The following is a 24,941-nucleotide window of genomic DNA, read 5'->3' as shown; positions in this document are numbered from 1 at the left end:
TATGCAATTTATTTGACTATTGTTGTATGACTTTTGGAATATTTGACATATGGCATTGCTATTATAATGAATATAATCTGTCATCGTGCAAGTAGTTTAACGCAGCTTTATTGTAACCACAGACATTGCATTCTCTAACCTTAAATTTTACGATTGGAATATCCATTTTTAGTGTTGTGTATATTTGTTTAACAACTAAGACACTGCAAGGAAAACCTGTAAGATCTGTAAGGTTGTGTCCTTACGAGACGTACTTTTAAGTAAAGACTAAGTAGAATTCAAATTACATTTAAAGGTGGTTTTCAAAGTCAAGTGTTTTTATTTATCCGTGCTTGTCACACACCCAGAACGAGTACACAAAACACAAGGTTAAGTATGAGCTAAGGACTGAAAAAAACATACCGTCTGGCAGAAACATCAACAATTTCAATATATGTGTGATTGTAAATTTTATATTTCTATATTGGGCAGCAAGTAGATAATATGATATGAACAGACTCCATCAGAGTATCAGCTCTCCAGAATTGCTATGATGGGAAAAAAAAAAAAAAAAAAAAAAGACAAAAACTGTGACCTGACCAATGAAGTTGCCTGACTTGAAATCAATAGAAAAGCTTCAGGGTATTTTGAAAAGAGCGGTGAAGGAACACAACCTCTTCAGCAAAGATCTGGCAGAGGAGGTTCGAGGTTACTGAATAGATAAAAGACATCAATNTTGTAAATTTTATATTTCTATATTGGGCAGCAAGTAGATAATATGATATGAACAGACTCCATCAGAGTATCAGCTCTCCAGAATTGCTATGATGGAAAAAAAAACAAAAAACGGTTTTATCGACTAGTTGGCTGTTGACTTCCTCAGAAAAGCAATGAAAAGCAGCTAAATTCCTGGCACAGGGTTCTTTGTGCTCCTTAGGAGCTCTCCCTTTCCTTATATGCTTCTCACTCTATAGACATGCTGCCATTTCCCCATTCCAGCTACCCGCACAATAATCAGTATTTCTGCCTCTATGACATGAAAACAAACTAAGACTGAGTGCCTCTGCATGTGTGTGGTTTTAAACCCCACTGTCAGCAATCACTGGGAGGGATACAGCCATAAGCTGCACTTTAGAAGCCTATAATGGGCTGCTGCAGCACTGGCAAAACTTATATCACATTATGCCTCTTCCCATTCAGACACAAATAGGATCATTATTTTTGATAACTATACAGCAAGTGCTGGATAATTTCATTACACTACTTGCCACTGTGTAATGCTGCACTTCAGTTATCGTAAATCTCACTGTGTCCCTGTTATTATTGTATTTAATTACAGCACAAAAACAATCAATAACATAATGTCCAACAAATGATTGTAACATTAAGGTTGATCTATACACACAACTCCAATTCATTTTACCTTCCACTAACATTAATGTGTGTGTGACAGAAAATAACAGCGGCTTATAAAGCTGCACACTGAGTGCGGAGTGGGTCTTTATATTTCTCAGCAGAGGACTTCATACTGTTTGTCAAAAGGCAGAGGTGGCAATTTACAGCAGGACCTATAAAGCCCATCCCATCTGATGGGATAAGGGCAATACCTTTGTGTCATCCAACAAATAAAATGATGGACACTCACAAGTGTGAACGCTGAAGCATTTTATTATAAAGAAAGCAGAAGACATTTCATGGGCAACCATGTCTTGCCCCAATAAATAGGGGCTGTAAATACACACTTGTGTACATCTGAGGGCCAACCGCACACCCTGTTTTCAAATTAGTTTGAAAGACTAATTTAAGGTGTTCTTCAGGACGTTTGGCCCTATGAATCAACTTTTAAGTAATTACTTAACACTATTTGAACTACATTATTAAATTAATTTTCTGCTCAAGAAAAGTTGCAAAATTACTACACAGGTTGGGACTTTTGCTCTAACTGTTTTAGAAATCTAACAAACTATATACATAAAAGGCAATTACTGAAACTGTCGCATTATTTAATCCGTCAGCAGTGTATACACTCTATTAATCTTTCAGAATTCTTGACTGTGTTGTCCTTCCTGTATATAATAGTTTTAGACCTGCCTTCATACAGTCTCCTCCATAATGAACTCAATGGCGTGCTGTGGTGACTGGCTTGTCTCCACCATTGTGATTTCATTTCCATCCATGGTGATAGTGGGAACAGTGATGGCCTGAGTTCCAAGAACAGAAGAGGGCAGGATGACAACTTGAGTTCCCTCTGTTCCCTCTATACCACTAAGCTGATCAGATGGAATCATGACTGTCTCAGTACCTCCTTCAGCTCCCTGCAGTACATAAATGGTCTGCACAGAGCCAGAATCAACCTCCCCTGTAGTGGCTAAAGTAGTCTGCACCTGGGCCCCTTCCAGCACCCTCTGGACTTGGGCGGCTTCAGCCGCATGTACCACCTGCTCAGCAGCTTCTGGAGGCAGGTCTGCATGTAGCCGGATGTGTTTATCCAGGTTGGAACGAGAGCGAAAGGCAGCAGGACAGTGAGGACAGGGGTAGGGCTTCTCACCACTGTGTGTGCGGGCGTGCTCGGTGAGACGGGCAGCCACACTGAAACTCTTGCCACAAATCCAGCAGCAGAAAGGCCGCAAACCACTGTGGATACGCTCATGGTCCTGTAGATGGGGCAGCTGGCGGAAGCGCTTGCCACATGTGGCACACTGGTGGAGAAATGGAGAAGAGAGAAGAACTATAAAAAGGGAAAGTGTGTGAAATACATAAAGGTAAGAGGGGGGCCACAAAGTTATGTTCACAACCCTGCCACTTTATAAATGTGATTGCAATTATTTTTTTTCTGATACCACTCTTCATATTTTTTTGCAGATGCACCACTTCTGGCTGGGACAGAGAGAGAACAGAGAGAAAATAGTACAGAGGAACACAGAGATGGAAGGACAGATATAAAGCAATAGAAACATCTTAGACTGGATGAAGTGATTTTTTTTATACAATCAATTAATTGTTTATTCAATTAGACATTGGGAAATTTGAAAAATTAGGGGGATGACTTAAGATGTGAGTTTACTGTCACAAAAAAACAGCAAAATATAAGCAAATGAATATGTGTTAAATTCTGCTTTGTCACCGTCTGCTGAATGATATCTTGTTATTCAAATACTTGATTGATCAGCTACATGTTGCAGCTATATATGCACTTGAAGGAGGGAGAGCATCAACAGTTACACAGATAGTATGATTAGTTACACCACAAAAAATGTTAGCAGCGAGCATGAGAGCTAAACCATTTCTAAATAAAGTAATCACATCAGTGACCTACAGTTCAACAGTTGTGCCGTCTGTGCAGCATTTGCTCTTGGTTTGCTCCCACAATGAACTACGACAATAAACCTGAAGCACGGCAAAAGAATGACATTAAGCTTTACTTTGATTCCCATCTATGAAATATATTTTAGAATATTTATTTCCTGTTGAGCGTGCGCTTTGAATAGCTATGCAAATACAGGCATTCAGGTTTAGGTACATGGTGTATTTGATATAGATTAAAATTCATCCCCATGACTTGCTGTGTTTGAGAACCGATGCTCTTTTAGCGTGGCTGATGGATATGGCTCAAAGCAATGCCACAAACATTAAATCAATTTCTACAGCCCAGCATGCTGAGATGGGTTTGGGTGGGTCTATAGTTGATGTCCTGCCTTGTCACCAGTGCAGTAGAGAGAGAGGGAAGGACTCCCAGAATAGTAACAGGCACAGAGGGGAGCTGACAGGCCCTAACTCAGCCCTGCAATTAATCACAGGTACACAGGGAGGGAGGAAACACCCGCAGGACACACACTGCACAAATGGCCATGGTCCGGAACAAGAGATGGCCACAGCTATGACCATGGTAGGATACTGCAGCTCTGGATTTCAATTTGAAATACAGGTGTTAAAAGATTTAAGTGCCTTAAATAAAGAAGAAAAAATTCTGAAGGCTGAGGGGAAACTTCCTTTTACGAGGGCACACACACACACAAGCCACCGTCCTTCTTACCTCAAAGGGCCTCTCATCAGTATGTGTCCTCATGTGAACATTGAAGGTTGAATTGTAGGCAAATTCCTTGTGGCAAATCTGACAACGAAAGCGGGGTCGGTTTTTGGACTTGCTGAGCGTCCCTTGGAAATGCGCCAGCACATGCTCCTCCAAGCTACTGTTGGAGGTAAAGCGGCGGCGGCAAGGCCTCACTGGGCATTTGAGAGGCGTCTGTCCTGTGTGGGATAACCGATGGAGGTCGAGTCCCTCCTGAGTCATGCAACGGTGCCCACAAAGGTCACACTCAATCTGAGAGAGTAATAAAGACAGGACGGAAAAGGAGATGGAGAGAAGACAAACCAGAGGGTAATGAGGTGAAGATCAGAACGACAAAAAAGCTATTAATGAAAAGAGAGTCTTCATGGTCCAGTTGTCACAATCACAGTGTTACAGTTTGATTCCAACTGAGGACCTTCGTTAGATTTCACAACCATTTTACTGACACCACGTCTTTTTTAAAATCTGGACTGACAGTTATGCATCATGGGACAAGAAATTGCACCAAATCTGTTTAAAAATGGGAGGCAAAACCTGCTTTAAAACAAATGTCATTGATGATTTTCTACGTTCCCAACCTGTCCAGTGCAGCGTCCCCGGCCCTGGCCCCGTCCACGGCCAGTGTTCTTTTCCTCCTCTGTGGTCGGACAACGCTGCAGGTGGATTTCCAGCACTGACTGGTTGACAAACTGGGTGGAGCAGTGAGGACATGTCGCTGGCTGCTTGTCTGTAATGGAACAGTGGCAGGTTTTAGGCAGGTGGTCACACTCTCTCCTCATACTATGAGCTCCCATGTTAATATCTGATGGCTGATCAGAGGTTGCTGATGACTACACTTAGCGCCAACAATCAAATGCAAAGTGGTACATGAAGAAATGGCTGTTGATGGGAAATAAAGTACAAACCTTTAGATGCAGACAGACGGTTGTGTTAACAAAGATTGCTCCTGGGTTTAATGGCTATTTTTAAGAGTACAACACAGAGAAGGTTCAAATGTATGCCACAAAATGTAAAAGTGAACTTGTGGTGTACAGAGTGCAGAAACAACTGGTCAATAACGGTCATAGTCAGTCTACAAAAATACATTTTTATGATGGAGTCATGTATAAAATAAAAGTGGTTTACATTTGTTGACACCAGTTGTAGTGATATATTTATTTTCTTTCATATTAAACAGCTACCCAGTCAGTGTCAAGACAAAAATCTGTGTTTTAACTGTCAGTTACATTCATTATGTAAGAGTGGACGACTAACTCTGTCCATCAGATAAATAAATAAAAAGAAAAGATCCTTAAGAATTTGATGCAGTTATGTATACAGATTTTATATTTCAGGAAAAAGACAGCATTTATATCAGATAAATGATTTGCATCATTATTTAGACAAAGTTAAAGTATGTATAGGAAACATGTCTGTAAAACAAAACAGTTCTACATCCTGGTTACTATTAGTTTTACATTATTGGTCACAGTTACTTTGGTCCCTGAGAACTTTTAATGGGCTTTTTTTTTTCTTACATTGTAGAGATCACTTTATCAAGAACAGATGGAAAAACAACTGTTATACCTCTAAAGTTACTTATTTTTGATGATTAATTCATCTGCCGATTATGCTCTCAATTAACTAATGAGTTGTTTGGGTTATGACATCAGGACATTAAGAACAAGTTGGATTGTTGACATTTGATTGTCAAATTTTTATAGTCTGACAATTCATCAGCTAATTGATTCATCCCTGTTCGGCTGGTGCTGTAGTTATGTTTTGGCAAAGCAAGTCAAACTCTCACTAGGTTACTCTTGAAAACCTGGCGAGGAAGTTGCTGACACTGATGGTTCATCAGTATGACCACAGCCGGTCCAACCAATATTTTGCAATCTGCTAACCATCTGTACTGTCCATCCCAGTGGGGACGTTCACACCGCTCCCTACTGGGACACCCTAATTAAACCTTTAATAAGGACAATCTCAGCCTATGGCCCTGGACTGATCAATAGATCAATCTCTCCAATCATCTTTCTCCGAGGAGCTACATACCTCTGACCCCTACTGCACGCTGACTCTTCAAGCTTAACTAATGAGGTTGCTGTGCCCTGATTAGGATGAAGTGTCAACATGTTGACCCAATTCATTTTCCTCCGCCCTTCTCTTCCATTTCACATGGCACACAAATCAATGGAAAGTCACTGACCTAATGCATCGCAGAAACACTGTACATATACCATAGATGTATGTTTGTAAGTAAACAAGCTGATGGTGTAATTCATTGCCAACTTTCCATTAATCAATAGTAATTCACTACATGTTGTGCTGATAAGAACATCATCTCTAATTGGTTTCCATTACAGCAAGGTACATTGGCTCGCATCTTGTTTCTCGGTACATTCACCATAATAGGTTGCTTTGTCACAGACTAATGGAATCAAAGACAAAAGCCTGGTGGCAGTAGGAAGAATGCGAGATCTCGCACGTAATGTAAACAGAGATTAAATGACAAAATAACAGTCTTGTCCAAATTACCTACATTATTGCTGCTAACCATAAAATATATGGGGTGATCGATATGTGCAAGGCTGGAGCCTGAACGCTCACCTTGATGAGTGAGGGAGTGCAGGTCCAGGTCTCTCCTGCGTTTGAAGGCCTCCCCACATTCAGGACAAGGGAATGGATGGCTAGTGTGAAGCAATCTGTTTGGATACACACATATTCACAATTTTAAAGTGCACAAATGTTTTTTTCATCCTTTTTTTTTTTTTACATGTAAATATTCAAAATTGCATAAACTTTTACTGTAACAAATAATGCAGTCAAATGTTACATCCTGTAAATAAGAAAGGAGTCTGAGCTATTTCCTTATAAGTATGAACTGTCATGTTTTGGTTTTAAGCTGCCACTTAGTCTGTGACTTGTAGGAGCACTGCAAGTCAGTACGTGCTTCGCTGGACTTCAGGCTAAATACATGATAATATCTGAGTGTATAACGACTGGAGATAAAAGAACAGCAGTAAACTGGGAGGAGTCAGTAAGGACATGAAAGACTATATTTATCCTTTGCATAACATTACGCTGGGTATTGCCTTAGGGGAGGAGAGAAGCGTTTGGATGTGATGTATTCACCTAATGCTGCATTAGGCCTGTTTTCACAGCATGGAAAAAAAGAAATACTGGTTCTCTGGGCAGCTTCTCATAATCAGAATAAACATGGATGATGTCTAAAAAGCTTAATGTTTAAAGAAAACCTCATCCTCCACGAAATACTGCATCCCCACAAATACATGTATGACATCATTAGACTGTATTAAAATCAATCATCATACTGCTTCAGTTAATGTGTCCTGCAAATGTGCTTAACAACGCAAGTCACTTCAAGTAAAGCAGAATGGAAAAGGTGATGCGCAAGGACCTTTCAAGGCCTGTGTAAGAGGCCAGACAGTTTCTGTTCCCTGTTAACTAGACAATAGAAATCAATATTTCAGGGACAGCTGACCCTGAAGCGGCGAGGAGAATGAAAATTTCAGTCAGCGCCACCTCATCTCCAAGCCAGATGTTGTTTTATGAGTAGAGGTGATGAAAGTACAGTATCAGTATTTAGAGCAGGTAGACACTGACTGGAGCTAAAATGGCAAGTTAACAGATTTGCTGATCCACACAAAATGAAAGTTGATTAATTGATGATGTCATTTTACACGCATGCTGCAGCTTCTCAAACATGCAGATGTTACTTTTCTTCATCTTTTACAATAAGAAAATGAATATCTTTGTTTAATATAAAGGTTTATTCCTCAACTTAGGAATGAAAAACTATTTTAAGGTCTTCTTTGGTGGATGAGGGCATTTGCTCATCAAATGTGTGTTGCAGTTGAAAGCAACGGAAAAAGTTTTTATTAAAGAATTTATTCAATAAAAAAAATTTAGAAAAAGAAAAGAAAAATTAAATAATAAAGAAAAATTTAAATAAAGAAAAGGTAAATAGGCAAATAAAGAAAAATTTATTCAATAAAGTTTTATTCTAATTCTAATTCTAAAGCACCTTGATTTAACACTTTTTGTTTGAATGAGAACGTCTTATTCGAACAAAACTATCAACTTTAGGATCTCATCTTAAACAAATTTCCCAAAAACCCTAACAATGACTCCTGGTTTTTCCAACTAATATGACATAAGTTGGTCTACTGGTTCTCAGAATACACAACCACCACAGTCACAATAAGCAGTCACACTGGTTAATAACTTATTAAGTCAACTGGGAGATTCTGAATCTAGCCAAGCACATTGACATTAAAGAGGCTGTGTTGGCCCAGATAGACAATCACAAACATGGGCAGGTCTAGAGCTGCATATTTCCTCACAAGAAGAATAAACTAGTTTATCCAAAACCAACATGAGGAATCTGTGGCGCACTTTAACAGGCTCCCTCATTATTTAGGCACGAGTAGATCTGTGGTCACTGCATGACAGGTGAGGCAGAGACAGAGATGCACCTCCTTCTAAAATGTGACAAATACAACGGTATGCGCTAAGAATCTTTACCGGAGATTGACTTGTTAATCCCAAATTTCACAGAGCTGGGCAACAATGGAAAGAAGTGGATTCTATTAAGAGAGGACGATGCAGCACGCCTATCTGCACAGTATGGGGCTGCATGTCAGAAGCAGAGGGATATAATTAATATGTCACCTAATATGATCATTATTTTTCCATGATATGACATCGTATTTCTATTTTTTCTTCTTTTTTGCCATTCTTCTGTTGTTTTAATAATCGTGTTAAATTTCTTTATTGCATTCAATTTTGTCAGTGTTTACATTCTGTGCACACGTATACCATATTTGAATACAGTACAATTCCTGATAAAGTGATGTTCACTAGTTTAAATGATTGCTTAGTAAGAAAATTAGGAGCGATAGAAAGGCCTGGTCTCCACTCATTCACAAGCTTCTATACAGTCAACACACCCAGAAAGAGTCTAAATCCTAAAGGGGGGCGGGGACAGCAGTTCAGTGGTTTTCAGAGCTACTGACACATCCAGGTAGGACAGGACCAAGCTCTTCCTCGGCCCGGGTTGTTATCAATATGATCTTAATTTACTAGGCCTCTGTCTGTCGATCATATGTGGCCAAAGCTTAAGGGCACCCAGACATCCCAGTGTGTTTGCCACACAGCTTGAAGGTCTTGCTCAGTAGTCGGACACGGCTCAGCTACTACAGCTCCTGGCGAGAGGGAGGGGGTTTATCTAAATCCTGCCATGGGTTCTTTTTTAGGACTGTAATTCTAATGTATTTATTTGGTAAATAGAGTTGGAAAAAGATTGAATATTGAAAACTGCCTGGTATAGTTTAGTTATTTCCACCAACACCTGCCAATAAATTATGCTAAAAAAAATATTAGCAAAATATCATTACCGGTGGTGGTTAAGCTGATCCTCAGTGTTGAACCGTGAAGGACAGTTAGGACACGGGAAGAGATGAGCAGCTCCCTCATTGTCCAAAGTACACACCTGCGTTGAGGGACACAACAGTCAAGCTCAGTGATTTAATGATATAATAACGAAAGTTTAATTAAAAAATAAGATATCAATCACTTCAAAAGTTTGAAACTTGATCTCTGCCAAAGACACAATAAATCTGTCAGAATCATGTGCACATACGAAATGCTGACAAAAATTTGTACATAAAACAAAACCATATTTGAGCCACTTTTATAAACAGAAAATGGTAGAGATGGTACCGGTTTGCGTCCGCGCTTGCGCCGCGGCTGCGTTGATGTGTGAATGCGTTGGTGTCTCTTCAGGGTGGCTGCCTGGGAGAAGTTTTTGCCACAAACATTGCAACTGTAGGGCTTGTTGCCTGTGTGGCTCATGCTGTGGCGCAGCAGGCTCTGGGAGTTGGTGAATGACTTTGTGCACACCTTTAGAACAGAAATAACTCGGATTAGTGCCATAGTTGCACGCAGCTGTATGCAAAAGTTACATATCTTGTAGTCACTGAGATGAACTCCAGTAAATACAAACCTACAGCAAATAGATATCATAAAATGAGCATTTTTTTTATGTAATGCACCATTACTTTTTATTTCACGAAATTAAAAATCAATAACAAATAGCAATTGGGTTATATACAAATAAGTACTGGCACCTTGCAACTTTATTACCCTGTCATTGTTCTGTTGTAGAAGCCAGACTCTTTTCATTCTCAACAAAATTTGGAATTTGCCCAGGGACGCCCAGACTTTTGCAGACAACTGCATTGCTCAAAATCCAATTTTAAGACAATATTTACTGTGCAAAGACACTAGGGAATGTGTCAAATGTAATGTGGTTGGAGGTTCAAATTCTCTCTGCCTCTGCTTTGAAGCATTACATCATGTCAGCAAATTCAGCTTCAACATAAATAACATTTATATCAAAGCCTTCACATCAGGAAAGGAAAGCTTTGATTAAATTTCTGATTGGCACCTTGCATGTGAAGAGCTTTTCTCCGGTGTGGCTGTAAACATGGGTGCGGAGAAAGACACGTCGAGTGAAGGTTTTGTTACAGTAGGGGCAGACGTGGGGTAGTGGTGTTCGGGCCCAGTCCTGCAGCAGCTTGGCAGGTGGAGGGTGATTGGTGTTGTCTGAGTCTGCTGCAGTGTTGCCCTCTGTGTCATCTTTAGTGCCTAAACATTTGTTTCCTGGTGACAAAAAAAAAAGTTAAAGGCCAAAACATCCCACATGTAATGCCTTGTTTTTCCCCAAATAGGCTCTAAAATAATAATTTCCACATACCTTTGCGTGCATTACTGCTCAGGATCCTAACAAAAGGCCTAGGTTTCTTCGGAAGAGGAGAACCTGATTCACTAGCCGAGGCAGGCGGAGAAAGCAGTCGCTTTGTGCTCTGTGGGCTATCCTGAGGTTCAGTTGTTTCAACACCAGTTTCAGCCTCATCTGGCACATTCGTCTCTGATGTGAAGCGGTGCTGCTGCCAGTGGTACATATACTGTGTGGTGTTCATGAAGCTCAGCCCACAGTGTGAACAACTGTGTAGTGGCTCCTTCAGGTCGTGCTTCTGCAGACGATGCGTGACCAGCTCTCCCTCATCACTAAAGCTCTGCCCGCACTGGGTGCACATAAACAACTCTGGCTGTGTGAAAGTGACACTGGTGTTGGAAGGAGTGGCATCCATCTGCTGCTCATCAGTCCCATTGCTCTGAGTACAAACTTCCTCTGATGTCACTTCAGGAACCACCATCACCTTTTCTTCACCCTTCTGTCGGTGTTGTTTGCGGTGATAGAGGAAGAGGGTGGTGTTTAGAAAGCTTTCCCCACACACAGCGCAGCGGTGTAGAGCTTCTTCGAAACCATGTTGGGTTTTGCGGTGAGCCACGAGTTCAGACACCAGGCCAAAGCACGAGCCACAGTCCACACACAAGAGCACTGGTTCAGGCTTTGGTTTTTTGTTTGCCCCTCTCCTCCTTGGAGACGAATCATCTGGATTAGAGGTTGAAGCGGTCACCTCAGAAACGATGGGCTCAGAGCTGTGGGATGGAGAGGTCTCTGCAGCCTCCTGCCTCTCTCCCTCTTCTGCAGGTTTATCCACTGGTTCAGGCTTAATATTTCTGCTCGTTTCAGTCGTTGCGAAAGAAGACTCCTCTGGATCTAAAGGTAAAGTCTGACTCTGAGCTGATGAGGGTTCTGGCTCTGGCTCTGGCTCTGGTTGTGAGTCAGGTTTTGACTTGCTCCCAGAGGCAGACTGCTGACATGTCTCTTCTTTACGATGTTGCTGCCAAAGGTCAAGGCTTTTGAAAAGTTCATCACAATCCCCACACTGGTAGAGAATTCTGGGCTGGTCGGATGTTAACTTTGCACTGACTGTGGTTTGCTTGAGTGCACTCCTAACAGGCTGCACGGAGAAGTGTTCTGCTTGGACTTCAATCTGTGGGACTGCAATTGTCCTTGATATACTCATCACCTGTTGCTGCAAAAATAAAACAGAAAAAGTAATTAATTACAGATTATCTTTAATGTTTTACTTGTTTTCTGTGTTTCTGTGTACAAATAAAACCACTACTTGCAAAAATAATCACATCACAGTGCAGTGTTTTTCCTAAATGTTATTCGTTCTGGCAGACAAGGGATGAGAATTCAGGGTTGGGGTACTGAGGTCAATTAGAGCAGCATCTGTTTAGAGCCAAGGTTCTTCTGAGAGCTCCAGACAGCCAAGATAACATCCCAGCCTAGCTGATGGCAATCAAAAGGCCCATAAGGGTTAAACGGGTCACTCCGCAGGGTTTTACATTTGTTCCCTCCATCCATTTGGATTAAACAGAACATCAAGGTCAAGGTCAAAGGTGTCTGGAAGTGCCTTGGCAAAAAATTAACATGACTTGCTGTGGCTTTTTGTTGTTGTATTCTGTAGTGTGTGTGTCTCACATGCACTATGCCACCATGTTTTATCACATGTACTGATTTCAATATACGTTTAAGTCAGCTTGTGAATATAGTGAGAGTCAGGAAGAAAACCACTTAAACAGATCTTTAATCTCTCCATGGACTTTGAATTTGCTTGTATTTTCAATCACGACACTGAACAATTTCAGGATGTTTCATGTTGAACTTTCATTAATTGTTGCTTATGTTTGTACGAACAGACTTGTTTTGGATTAGATTTAGTGGAAGCTCTCTTGTTCTGCATCTAAAATATCAACGAAGAATATCAAACCTCAGCTTTTGTGGTTTTTATATACAATTTACATACTCAGTATTATCTGTCTGTCATGTTCATGAATAACTATGTAATGCAAAAAATTATAAGGTTTGTTGTCATGTAATTTTAAAATATATTATTATGATTGTTAGAGTGATATTACTTTATTATTATGCTGTTATTATTATTATTATTAATAATAATAATAATAATATTTTATAACAATAACAACAATAATAATAATAATAATAATAATAATAATAATAATAATGTGATGGTGTCAATTCTGACAGCAGCCACTGCGCTCCTACTGGTCTGACTCCACCCTTCTACTAGCTACCACAATAAAAATGAAACTGAGGTTTTCGATTGTGCAGTAAGGTAGCTCTGCTAGTTTTTTCAATAGATTATTCAGTTTAATGGCCGTGCTTGTCTCCCTGAATGCATACGTTCCACCATTAGAATTCCACTCAACACTATTTTGAGGAAACACTGAAGTCACAATTTTCACTTGGCCCCGCCCATGCCGACTGTCATTGGTTTAAAGAAAGGCAAACCAGCCAGAGTATTTTTTGCCTGTAACAGAATGACAGTGTGGTGCAGCCAGACTATTAAGTTCTACAGCAGGGGTCTCCAATCCTGGTCCTTGAGGGCCACAGACCTGCATGTTTTAGATGTTTCCTTCTTCCAACACACCTGATTGAAATGATCTCATCATCAAGCTCTGCAGAAGCCTGATAACGATCCTGATCATTTGAATCAGGTGTGTTGGAAGAAGGAAACATCTAAAACATGCAGGACTGTGGTTCTGGAGGACCAGGATTGGAGACCCCTGTTCTACAGAATGGGCTGGTTAAGTGAGACTAAACTACTACTAATAAACTACTGGTGCAGATTTTGTGTTGAGCAGGCATAGTGGGTGTGCCGGATTTTTCTTCTCTCATAAGCACATTGCAGCTCTCTCTGGTAAAAAGAAGTGAGGGACGGTTGGCAAGTTGCCGACAGTTCATGGATTGTCCACAAAGCAGATGCACAAAGCAAAACAAAGCATTATTTTGCTTACAGTCAACAGTCAGAGTGTGCCCAGACACACCACAGAGCCAATTAGGTTTTCGAGAAGTAGCCTACGCGTCCAGCTTGGCAAAGTATTTTGCCAACAGACATGCCGACTTGTTCGAAAGATTAAAGAGCGAAAGGTTAGTGCATTTCCGATATCATATTAATCATGCCCACAAACTCAAAAATAAATCAACTGGGTATGATTTATTACGATAAAAGCAGTTTTTTTTTAAGTTTGACAAGGCAGTTAAGGGCTCTGATAACTGTTTAACTGGACTTTATCTTTTTAGCCAACTTTCCAATGTGACAAACGTCTGTAAATGCAAATGCAGCACTCACACTGGTTACCTATTTTGTGTTACTGCGTAAATGCCTGACTAAAAATCAGGCGTTTACAAGTATGCAGAACAACCACATAAGTTAAATGATCAACTGAGTGAGTTCCAGCAGGAAGAATGAAAGTGGGTGATTAAAATGAGTACTGAACTACAGCTGCACTCATCTCTGTGAAGTGAAGGGACGTCAGTACGTAAAGGGCTGGTCTTAATGTAGAGTCAGTGATAAACCCAGAGCACCCTACTCAACTTGTTTTTGATGCCTGATCTGCTTCCGTCTCCTTTCACCCAGTTCAAATAACTCTTTTGTCACTCGTTGCATTCCCTAGATTGAAAGAGATGTACCAACAATTGATGTTTATCTGATGATGTGAACAGTATTTTTCTGATAATAGTTCAGTATTTTACTTATCCACATTCTACACTGTTTAATTACATAATGGCTACTTTTATTGTACGAAATGATTTGGGAGCTTTTTCTACCACTAGGACTGGCTTTACCTGATGAGTTTTTTTAAGGTATTTATGTATTTTAGGTATTTGGTAGAGCACAGGCTGGTAATGATGCCAAGTATCCCAGTCCCTAGATCAGACAAGTTGTTCTTTATGCTGAAAAGACATTTAGAAGCTGACTTTTAAAAAACATTGCCCAAAAGCAGCAGAACGCCAACCTCTAGGAAGACTGCTCCAAAGTGTTGAATGAGAATCACTAATTACAAAAGAATCTTGGGAGAAAGTTGCAACTGCCCAGAAAGAACATCAAGGAATTGGAAACAAGTTTGGAGGCCACAAAGGCAGACCAGGAAAAAAAAAAAAAGCAAGAGGAGGGTAGAAGCCATCAAAGAGCATGAAAAGAAAATCTTTTCGCTTTGACAAACTCGCCATGCTCAAAATCAGAAGACCAGAAAAAGTCACCAAAGACTGGCTGAATATGACAAGATGAAGGCTGGTTCTGAGAGCTGACAGAGCTTTCTGTCCCTGCAAAGCAACCTGCAGAAAATGCAAGGTGATAAAGGGACCCACACCATTGCAAGTGCCTTTAAATCTTGCACATAGGAGCATTTGGTCCCTTCATTCCAGTACAAGCATCAACAGACTGAACTGAATCAAAGCATGAACAAGTTCAATACTCTGGTTAAGAAGTTCAAGAAGGAGATTGCTGAGGAGGAGGAGAGCTGGGACAAGAGACAGAAGGAGGGATGAGGCTGAGAAAGAAAGAAGAAGAAACAGGGTTTCCGGATCAATGCTTGCCAGAAACGCATCGACAGCAACAGTAAAGCGACGGAAGCTGCTGCTTGACCAGCACAGCAACGGATACGTCCAACACCCATCCACGCCCGAGTCCTTCTCTCCAAGGTCTGGCTGTTTTTCTCTACAATTTTTTTCTTTCCTCTCCACTTACCCTGACCAGTCAAGGCAGATGGACACCCTAACTGAACCTGGTTCTGACATTTTCACCTCTCAACACCTATCCACTGATTTTCTCTTGTTTTGTTTAAATCTCAAGAAAAATCAATAAGCTCAATTATATTTTCGTCAAACTGATAAACCTGGATAAATCTTCAGATGATGGGGATTTATTTACTACCAGTCTGCTTAAGCCCGTCTCGTGTGAATGTCAACCACAACTAAACCATATTTTGTAACAGTTTTTAAGAAATATCTGCAGAAGCTTACCCAACGGCAAAATGTAGAATATTGTGTTAAAGATTCAAATGCATTTTTAAGACAACCCAGCAGCTATTGGTAAGAAAAACACATTCGATTAGGAGGAGCGGTGTGCATATGGGCTGTCTAAGTGCCTGTTATTCTGGCTGCCCTCCGATTACTGCTCAACAGTTGATGTAATGTAATGCAATATATTTTAAAAATGTTATTTTGTGCAACTCATATATAGGAAAAACCTTTCTGAATAGCACAGACATGGCAAGCTGATGAAGGACTGATTTATTAGTTGGATGTGACTGACTCAGTTTTAGCTGGTGGAGCTAGGATGCTGAGTGTACATGAGTGAGTTAGCAAGGCCATAGAAAGGACACACTCACCTCTACAGAGCTCTTGCTGTCTTTAACTGCATTTAAACTTTCTGTACACCACTGAGACTAAATAGGCCATTAGATATAACAAACCTTCCACTCTTACATGTAAAATTCATATGCACCTCATACAACTGTCAAAACTTTTGTTCCATTTCATCTCATACTATAGTTGTGGAAGGTTCTCTTATCTTAACCTGCCGGCGGAGGAAAAGCCATCTGAGAATGTTCAATGTTGGTACAGAATTTTATAAAAGAGGCATTTGCTAGCTGACATTTCAGTCTAGACCAATGTGATCTACCAACTTAGCCATTCAGCTAATGAGGCTAAAAACAGCAGGCCTAAAATGAGAAGCATTGAGGCAGCAGGGCACGGCAGCGTGTTTGCTTTATTTATGCTTCCAGATTATACATGCATCCTGTTCATACACCCAAAAGTATCCTGACAGCGTAATGCATCTTTTTCTTAGAAGACAGAGGCTTTGCATGTTTAAAATATACAAAGTGACCCAGTTATATTTGAGAAAAGCAACAGATTAGAGTTAAAACCATCCAAAAAAACCGTCTGCAAATGTCAAGATATAATTGTAATGGTTGTTCTGGTGATCAGTGTGTGAAGTGGAAGGTGAGCCTTGGTCTCGCAAAAAGGCTTCAAGCCATCCTTAGCGCCTGGAAGACACTGCTGTGGCTGACATACAGGTGACTGAGCTTCCAATTCATCCTTTATCTGAGACAATGATGTAAAGAAGTAAGTAAAGAAGCAAGCTTATTGTTAACTAGGCGTCATGTACACATCATGGCTACTTTGCACGCCCTGTGTAAGGGTAGCGTTGTTGTGGGTGTCCTCAGAAATTAAAGCCAAGCCCACAAAATGCAAAAGCTTCACCACAACAAATGTGCAAAGTTATAAAGAGTGGTTCATAAAGTTTCTGATTGACAAACCATCTGCAATGTCACTGCTGCCACTGAGTCCACACCACACACAACACTGCCTTCTTCTGTCATAATTTGTTCCAGCAAACTGCAGCTAATCGTTTACATGCTCTAAGTTTCTTCTTTCCAAGTGCCCACATCAGAAACTCACCTGTGCTGTGACCTGCGACCTTGAACCTGCAGGTGAGCTTGTTTTTGTTTTTAAGAATTTTTCTTTCAATTGAACTACGGCCAAACAATGAATTGTTTTCAAATGGAAATCACATTGAAACTATGCAGTTAGTGAATCTCAAAGGCTCAAACGTGTTGCATGCAGTTGAGAAAATATCTCTTCTTGACTTCTACATCATCAATTGTTTAATTGTGTGCGCAAAGATGGGACCTGAGTCGACAGGCAGCTTTTCTTTTCTTCAACTTTTTAAATTCTGGGAACGTATCGCATATATTAAGCTAAGATTTTTACAAATCTCTTAATACACATCCACAATTTAAGATAAAGAAAACATTGTTTTAAAATGAGATGATTTGAGACAGAATGGCCTAGGGTAAAAACACTAAAAAATGTAATGTACTGCTGCTGAACAAAGCATAACTCACCCACAAAAGAAATAGAGGATCGCCACAAAATGAGAGAAAAACTGACTATTTATTATTACTGGAGCATGATGAATATTATGGTGATTGAGCTGGTGTCAACAGACACTATGTGAATGTGGCGTTCTGGACTTCAACCTGCGACCTTTGCTACAAGTCCTTCTCTTCTGCCTTCAATCTTTCCTACTTTCCTCGACTAAGACTTATTAACAATGAATCCCCTAGAAATAAGGGCCTGCTTAGACTTCTTACTACTGTGTCATGCAAATTCTCCCTTAAGCGGGCCCATCGGCTCGGATCAGTAAAATCTTTAATACACCCTGAGAACAGAGCTCAATTGAACACTAATATGTATGATATATTCCTTGAAGAGCTTATTCAAAATATAAAACCTATTGTGTTGCACATTCTAAAATATACAGCCTGATTTAAATGTTGTTCAGCCCTCATTTATTCCCCTTTCAGCACTGCTAAACATCACACCTAGTTACTCAGTACTCTGTGCTACAGTGTGGTGTTCTGCCATTGTGCTGGAGAGAAAGCTCCAGTTAGCTTTTCAATTCAAACAAAGCTGTTGAACAGTCTGCTAGATTTAACACACAGCATTGTAAAGGTTAGGAGTCTGGAAAATTTAACAGTAAAATGACTTAGTGCAAAACATCTGTAATATTTTGTATTGAGTATTACAGTATGTTGTGGGTACATGGGGCAGCACAGTAGTACAGTGGCTAGCGCTGTCGCCTCACAGCTCAAATGTCCTGGGTCGCAATGGTCACTGTGCATGTGTGGATTCTCACCAGGTGCTCCAACTTCCTCCCACGGTCCAAAGACATGCTTAGGTTAAATGGTGACTTTAAATTGTGCGTAGGTGTAAATGTAACTGTCTGGTTGTCTGTCTCTAAGTGTAGCCCTGTGATAGACCGGCACCCTGTCCAAGGTGTAACCTGCCTTCACCCTAAGCCAGCTGGGATAGGCTCCAGCCCCCCTCGACCCTACAGAGGTGTTAGTGGTGTATAGATAATGGATGGATGGAAGGATGCATGTACATTTATATGTTGTAATGCAGTCACATATGGGAGTCTGGCACTGTGAATGAAGGTTGAATTAAGCATTTAACAAGTGTACGTAAGATTTATTACTAATTGTAATTGGGCATCTTCGAAAATATGATCTTTTGGTCAAATATATGATAGTTCTGGATACTTACAGCCATTTGTACATATTAACTAGATCACATCGTATGCTTTTTTTATTTTTTTAGAAGACTATATCTAGTCTTGCTTGAACTGCTTATGTTGATGTATTATTGTTGTGAAAATGTCTTAATACTGTCCTTATGGGCAGATCTCTCGTCAGAAAAAAGATTTGAATCTCAACAAGACTTCTAAAGTGTGAAATAAAAGGGAAAATAAAAATGTGCCAAGAATGGCGAGAAAGTAACAATGATACCATAAATATAAATCATTGTTGGATTTGAATTGCTCAATGATTGCTGTCACTATGTAACCCTACTAGTTATTCTATGATTTAACGTATGATGTCCGTGTCCACCTCAGTCGGAAATAAATACAAAAGAATGCCTTGAAATAAGTCCGTAAATAATTACAAACAAGTGTTCTCAACAAGGTCACTAAAACAAAGATGAGAAGCAGAGCCTTGCCAGTTTGACTGATGTTACAATATAAAGTGTTCACCCTCTTAAGAAGTTTTCCTTTTCATTGTTTTGTTTTCTGTCATTAAATTGTGGTCATTTTTATTTAGCTTTTTTTAACAAGAATTTAAAAGCAAAGTGAAAATGCATTTCTACAAAGTTATGTCAACTAATTTAAAACAGAAAATGTTTGACTGTAAAGTATTCGGCACCTTTAAAGTGACTCATCTAATGGCAAATTCATGCTTTCCATGTCCGTGTGCTTAGGCCAATAAGAGGACTGTGGAGGCAGCTCTGTTTACACTACAATGAGGTCACGCTCGTCTGCTACGCTGCCAGTTGCATTTTCCCTCATATCGAACACAGAAAAATGGATGGGAAAACCGCAGCTGGTTACAGATTATGTCCTAGTACCGTGTCAGTGATTATATATTAAGGTAGACCAAGCAGTGTGTGAACACAGCACAGGATTTCCAGAGAAACGAGGACTTCCTGCTGTGTTTTTGCTCGATCGATGGAAACCACGTACAAATCAAAGCTCCTCCAAACTCCAGCAGCGACTTAAATTACAACTCTTTAAATTATAAATTGACAGAATCTCCTCATACATCTCTTCTCATAACAAACATATGTTTTAAGCACCACTTGTTTTCCCGGCAGTAGGCGCGTTTTCAGTGTGGACAGTCCACTGGGTCACAAATTCTGGGTTGGGCACGGACCCTCGCAGACTTAGGTGGATAACAATATGTACATCATGCAGACGCAGACAGCATGAATTGGCCATAATTCAACACGGGTGCATCCAACCAGTGCTAGAAGTCACACAATTACTGAAATAAAGATCATCTGAGTACAGTGAATGTATCTCAAGTGATTGTAGTATAAAGACACCTGCATCTGGAATATCCAGTTACTGGTGAACCCATGAACACAACAAAAACAAAAGAACACTCCAACTGACTCCATTAAACACAGAGATTGGAAATGGTTTTTTGTTTTTTTGTTTTTTTTTAATAATTCCAAGCCACAAAATATCCTTTGGAGTACAGTTACATTTAGAAAATGTGACACATGCATAAATCTGCCTCAAGCAGACTGCCCTCAAAAACTGCAACTGCAAAAACTTTTAAAAACCGCAAGAAAGAGACGAGTGCGGGAGGCCACCAAGGCACCTATGACTCGTCTGAAGAAGTTACAACTTTCAGCAGCTGAGACGGAACAGACTGTGCATACAAAAATTTTTACCAGTCAAAGCTTTATGGGAGATTGCCAAAGAGAGTGTCACTGTTAAATAAAAAACAAAAAAAACTCCCATGAAATATAAATGGCCTGCACTGATATACCGCCTTTTAACCTTTGCTAGGTTCTACAAGGCACTTTACAATGTTTTCCTCAGTCACCTATTCACACACACAAACACACAGCAAGGGTGGCAGAGCTGAGCAAGGTGCTCATCTACCATTGGGAGCAAATTGGGGTTCAGGCCAAAGTTATGATCAGTAGACAAAATTGGGCTTTTTGGCCCTTAGACACTATGTTTGGAATTCACCAAAGCCACCATTCCCACCGTGAAGCATGGTGGTGGCAGCATCATGATGTGGGAATGGTTCTTAGCAGCAGGCCCTTGAAAGCTTGTAAAGATAGAAGGTAAAATAAATGCATCAAAGTGTAGGGAAATCCTGGAGGACAATGTGATGCAGTCTGCAAGAGAGCTATTTTGGAGAATATTTATCTTCCAACAAGCATACAGCCAAAGCTACACAGAAATGGTAAGAAAACAAGGTGAAGATTCTGCAGTGACCAAGTCAAAGCCCAGACCTCAATCCAACTGAGAATGTATAGCTGGACTTGAAGAGGGCCGTTTACTCACAATCCCGGTGCTCACCTGACATAGCTCGAGCAGTTTAAGCAATATAGAATAGGGTGAAGGGTGAAAAGGCAGAATGCAGATGAGCAAAGGTGAGATTTATCCACACAGACTTAAGGCTTTATTTGCAGTCAAAGGTGCATCGACCAAATACAGACTTAATGGGGATAAATACTTTTGCAAACACTAATTTTATGTTTTAGAACTTAAATTATTCGACAATACTTTTGAAGAAATTTGTTTTCTCTTTAACATGAAAGATTGTTTTTTTAAATTCTTGTCCAAAAAGGCTAATTATATTGACCATGATTCCATGTTGACAAGCAACAAAATATGATAACTTTCAAGGTAGGCGGACAGTTTTTATAGACACTGTATACTTGTCACTTCAATGTCATTTTTCAGATTTGTTCCGTAGACTTTCACGTGATCACGCAGTTGGATATTTCATGACACATGTTCTGTCTCCCTTTTTTCCTTTGTAATTCCCAGACAACATCCAAACTGCCAGTCACAAAATGAAAGGGAAAAGTGTTGAACTGTACCAGGACTTACCCGTGTCTGTAACACTGGAACAGTAACAGGGGTGGTTCCAGATGTGTCAGGTTGTTCATCCTCAGCAGTGCATGTCAACTGGTGCTTGAGCACCTCTTCCAGAGTGTTGAACTCCTGGTAGCAGGGGAAGCACATGTACACCGACGAATTCTCCATGCCTGCTGGGAGATTAGAAATCAAAAACATTTCAGAAGAAAAGCAGCAATGCAAAACTGATTGAGATCAATGTGCAACAGTTCATAAACCTAATGCATGCTTTGAATGTGAAAGAAATATCACAACGTGAGCCTTATACAGATGTCCTTCCACCACTGCGCTACATTTGAGGGTGGTTGTGAACATTGCCCTCTCCTGATGAAAAGAAGCGCCTGCATATATGATCAAGACAGGGGCTTGGGCGTGAGTGCCAGGACATTAACTCTGGGGTTGCCAAGATAACTCACCTTGCACTGGGCTAACTATTATTTTGACTGTGCAGGTTGCTGCTCCAATGGACAATCCAAGTTCACAAACAAGTCTTTCTCTGTCTGTAACATTTAATAGGCTGAGCTGATGTTCAGGTCCAGCATCAGTTGGATACATCATACAACTGGGCTTACTGAAGAGGCAGTCTTGCTCATGCTGCTTTTGAATGGAACTACTGGATACAAAGAGGTGAGTACATCTCTGTGTGAAATGATTACACAGAAGTATTATGGATTATTTCTAAGGTGACAAGTGTTTCTTTTTATAAACAATCAGAAACAAATACTTTAGGAGGACTATACTGAAAGAACAGGCCCCAAAGTAGAAACTCAGCATAGCAAAAGTGAATGCTCTTAATAGTTAGAAAACCTGTGATCACTGAAACAAATTTGAGAACACCTGTGATTTCCAATTAGTTTAACTGCATAAACACAGTCTACTAATGTCCCATAAACACCAGAATTTGCTCAGTTTTGTACCAATGAGCTTTGTGCATCTGTAAGTCCACATCAAGGCTCCACACAAAAAAGAACTGCCAGAGGAACTGGGAAACCTGATTATGAGACTCTGTGATAATGGAAAATGACACAGGACGATGGGTGATCAACTACAAATCAGTTAAAACACAGTTGCAGCATGAATCCAAAGGTATAGAACAAGCCACAGCAGCACTAATCAGAGCTGCAATGGCCGTCCTCCAAAATTGACACTGACAGTGCAGATAGTGCCACACTGGCACAATCTAGCTCTGAGTAATAGATGAGCAAGTGCTTCAGAGTTTGCACAGGGGTTATCAAAGGAAATCAGTTTGTGTTTCAGTGTGAAGCACAGTGCATAACATCATGGCAAATATGGAGGAGGAAGTGTCATGATACGGGTTTCCGGAAGTGCAAAAGATACTGAGGAGAGGGCAGGTGTATATGGCTGGCACCACGACTGCCGAAATACTGTCTGACAAGATGAGTCCAGATCAAAATACTCTCTGAAGAATGACAGAACATCTGTGCAACAATCTGTGCAACAGTCTGGGCAACACTTACATCCTCCTTGCCAAGGAGGTTTGAGTTTGTCGACAAAAATAAAGGTGGACACACGACGTACTGAAAAGACACAATGTGAATCTCAGTAATTCTGTTGCACTGAGTTCCTACTGCAGAGCCGGCATTTTTAACTTGGTAAATATAAACTATTTGTGATACATTTTACATAAGTACTCTATTGTTCAACATGGAAGTAATGTGATTACTCTCAAGTCATAGATTTCTTAATCATTTATTATTTAAGTGTACTGTATAATCAAAACACAATGTCTGCAATCATTCCCATTCACTGGATATCAATCAGACATACTGTCCCAGCAGAGCTTGTCTAAAAAAAAAAAAAAAAACCTCCAAATTAAAAAACCCACTGAAAGTCTCACATCACCACCTGTAAAAGATAGCAATGTGACACCTTATATTTTATCATGACGACTAGCAGACAAATATATGACCTAAAGAATAATCATCTATACTTTGGGTGTAGCTCACTGGTGCATTTTTAGACATTTTTAGATGACAAAAGTTCTTTGACACAGAGGAATTAGTTTTGACAGAAATTTGCTGAACAGGCTTCACTTGCTAGTGGATCAATTCCTTGTTGATGTCATGAGACTTGTTGATCATGGTGATATACAATACAACACCAGAGCAAATAATGGCATAATATCAATTCTGAACAATATTATTAATAACACTGACACTGTCCCTTGTTGAAATTAGTCTTGTGAGGCCTGTGTCTGTTTGTGTTCCTCTGTACAGAAGCTATTACTATCCTGGCACAGATGGCTAGCTACAATCCACTGCGTTGGTGCAGGACACCTCAGTCTGGCAATAGAGGATCAATTGAGATCTGGTCTGCCTCTTCTTTCATCCAGCTATCTGCAAACACGAACAATCCCCCTTTCCTACAGCATGCTATGATAGAAACAGGTGGACTTAACATTGGCCATGACTTGTTTTTTTATAACACACATGGTGGAGGATGAGCAGCACTGGCCAATAGTTAGAAATGTTTACTGCAGAGTCAATGTCACTTCACTGTTCAGTCACGAGAGGACAAGGAGTACACAAACACCAGTCACCAATAGTTCATGCAGCTACCGGCAATATCAAGCCTTGTGCTGGCTGATGTGCCCGTTTTGTTAGGAGTCTGACCAGAGCTAGCAAGAGCAACAGCTAAACAGTTAGCTAGTCAATGCTAGCGGTTAGCCGCTAGCTTCCATCGGCTTTATCTTTGACTAGTACACTTCTGCTAACATGCAACGATGGCCATGTATCTAACATGGCTAACGTGTTGCCGGCGCTGTAGCTAGCTTCCTTGCTAGCTCGAATCCTAATAAAACAGTCTGCCGTTAATTTCTCGATAGCGGGCGTCGAAGCCGCATTAGCTAGCGTCTAAATGCCTTTTACTACTTGGGACTAGTACTGCTTCCTTTCTGGTGCCAAGGAGAAGAAGAAGAAAAGACCGAAGAAGGAGGGCGGGATACGCTTCTTCGGTGGTATAATGGCGGCGACAGACTAAAAGTTAATATTAGCTATCTCCCCCAGTCGAAATCCTCCATACATGAGTATCAGTCTGCAATATGTCCCCGAAAAAGTAGATTTCGTGCACAATAAGTAAAATTAATTAATAAAAACTCACCGCTCTGACACGTTACTGGCCGAGGAAATAGGACAACT

At 40.4% G+C, this 24,941-nt stretch overlaps 1 protein-coding gene across 3 annotated transcripts; it reads right to left on the bottom strand.

Annotated features, from left to right (window-relative positions):
- Window positions 1–1,631: 1,631 nt before the first annotated feature.
- On the bottom strand, window positions 1,632–24,941 carry znf574 (zinc finger protein 574). 3 transcript variants are annotated; one of them, XM_008289142.1, is made up of 10 exons: window positions 24,904–24,941; window positions 21,757–21,917; window positions 10,809–11,997; window positions 10,500–10,714; window positions 9,773–9,952; window positions 9,448–9,542; window positions 6,638–6,732; window positions 4,627–4,775; window positions 4,013–4,300; window positions 1,632–2,678 (listed from the first exon to the last, which is right to left on the bottom strand). In XM_008289142.1, exons 2-10 carry the CDS (start codon window positions 21,910–21,912, stop codon window positions 2,073–2,075), a joined length of 2,973 nt encoding a protein of 990 aa, XP_008287364.1. In that variant the 5' UTR covers window positions 21,913–21,917; window positions 24,904–24,941; the 3' UTR covers window positions 1,632–2,072. The 3 variants fall into 3 exon arrangements, with proteins under 3 accessions (XP_008287364.1, XP_008287366.1, XP_008287367.1); XM_008289144.1 differs by having other exon boundaries at window positions 21,757–21,914; window positions 24,904–24,935; XM_008289145.1 differs by lacking the exon at window positions 1,632–2,678 and having other exon boundaries at window positions 2,752–4,300.

This window comes from Stegastes partitus, unplaced genomic scaffold, assembly GCF_000690725.1.
Source record: "Stegastes partitus isolate 25-593 unplaced genomic scaffold, Stegastes_partitus-1.0.2 Scaffold595, whole genome shotgun sequence".
In the NCBI taxonomy this organism is placed as follows: Eukaryota; Metazoa; Chordata; class Actinopteri; family Pomacentridae; genus Stegastes; species Stegastes partitus.
Note: the sequence above shows the minus strand (reverse complement) of the source record. Positions and strands in the feature narration are given on the sequence as shown.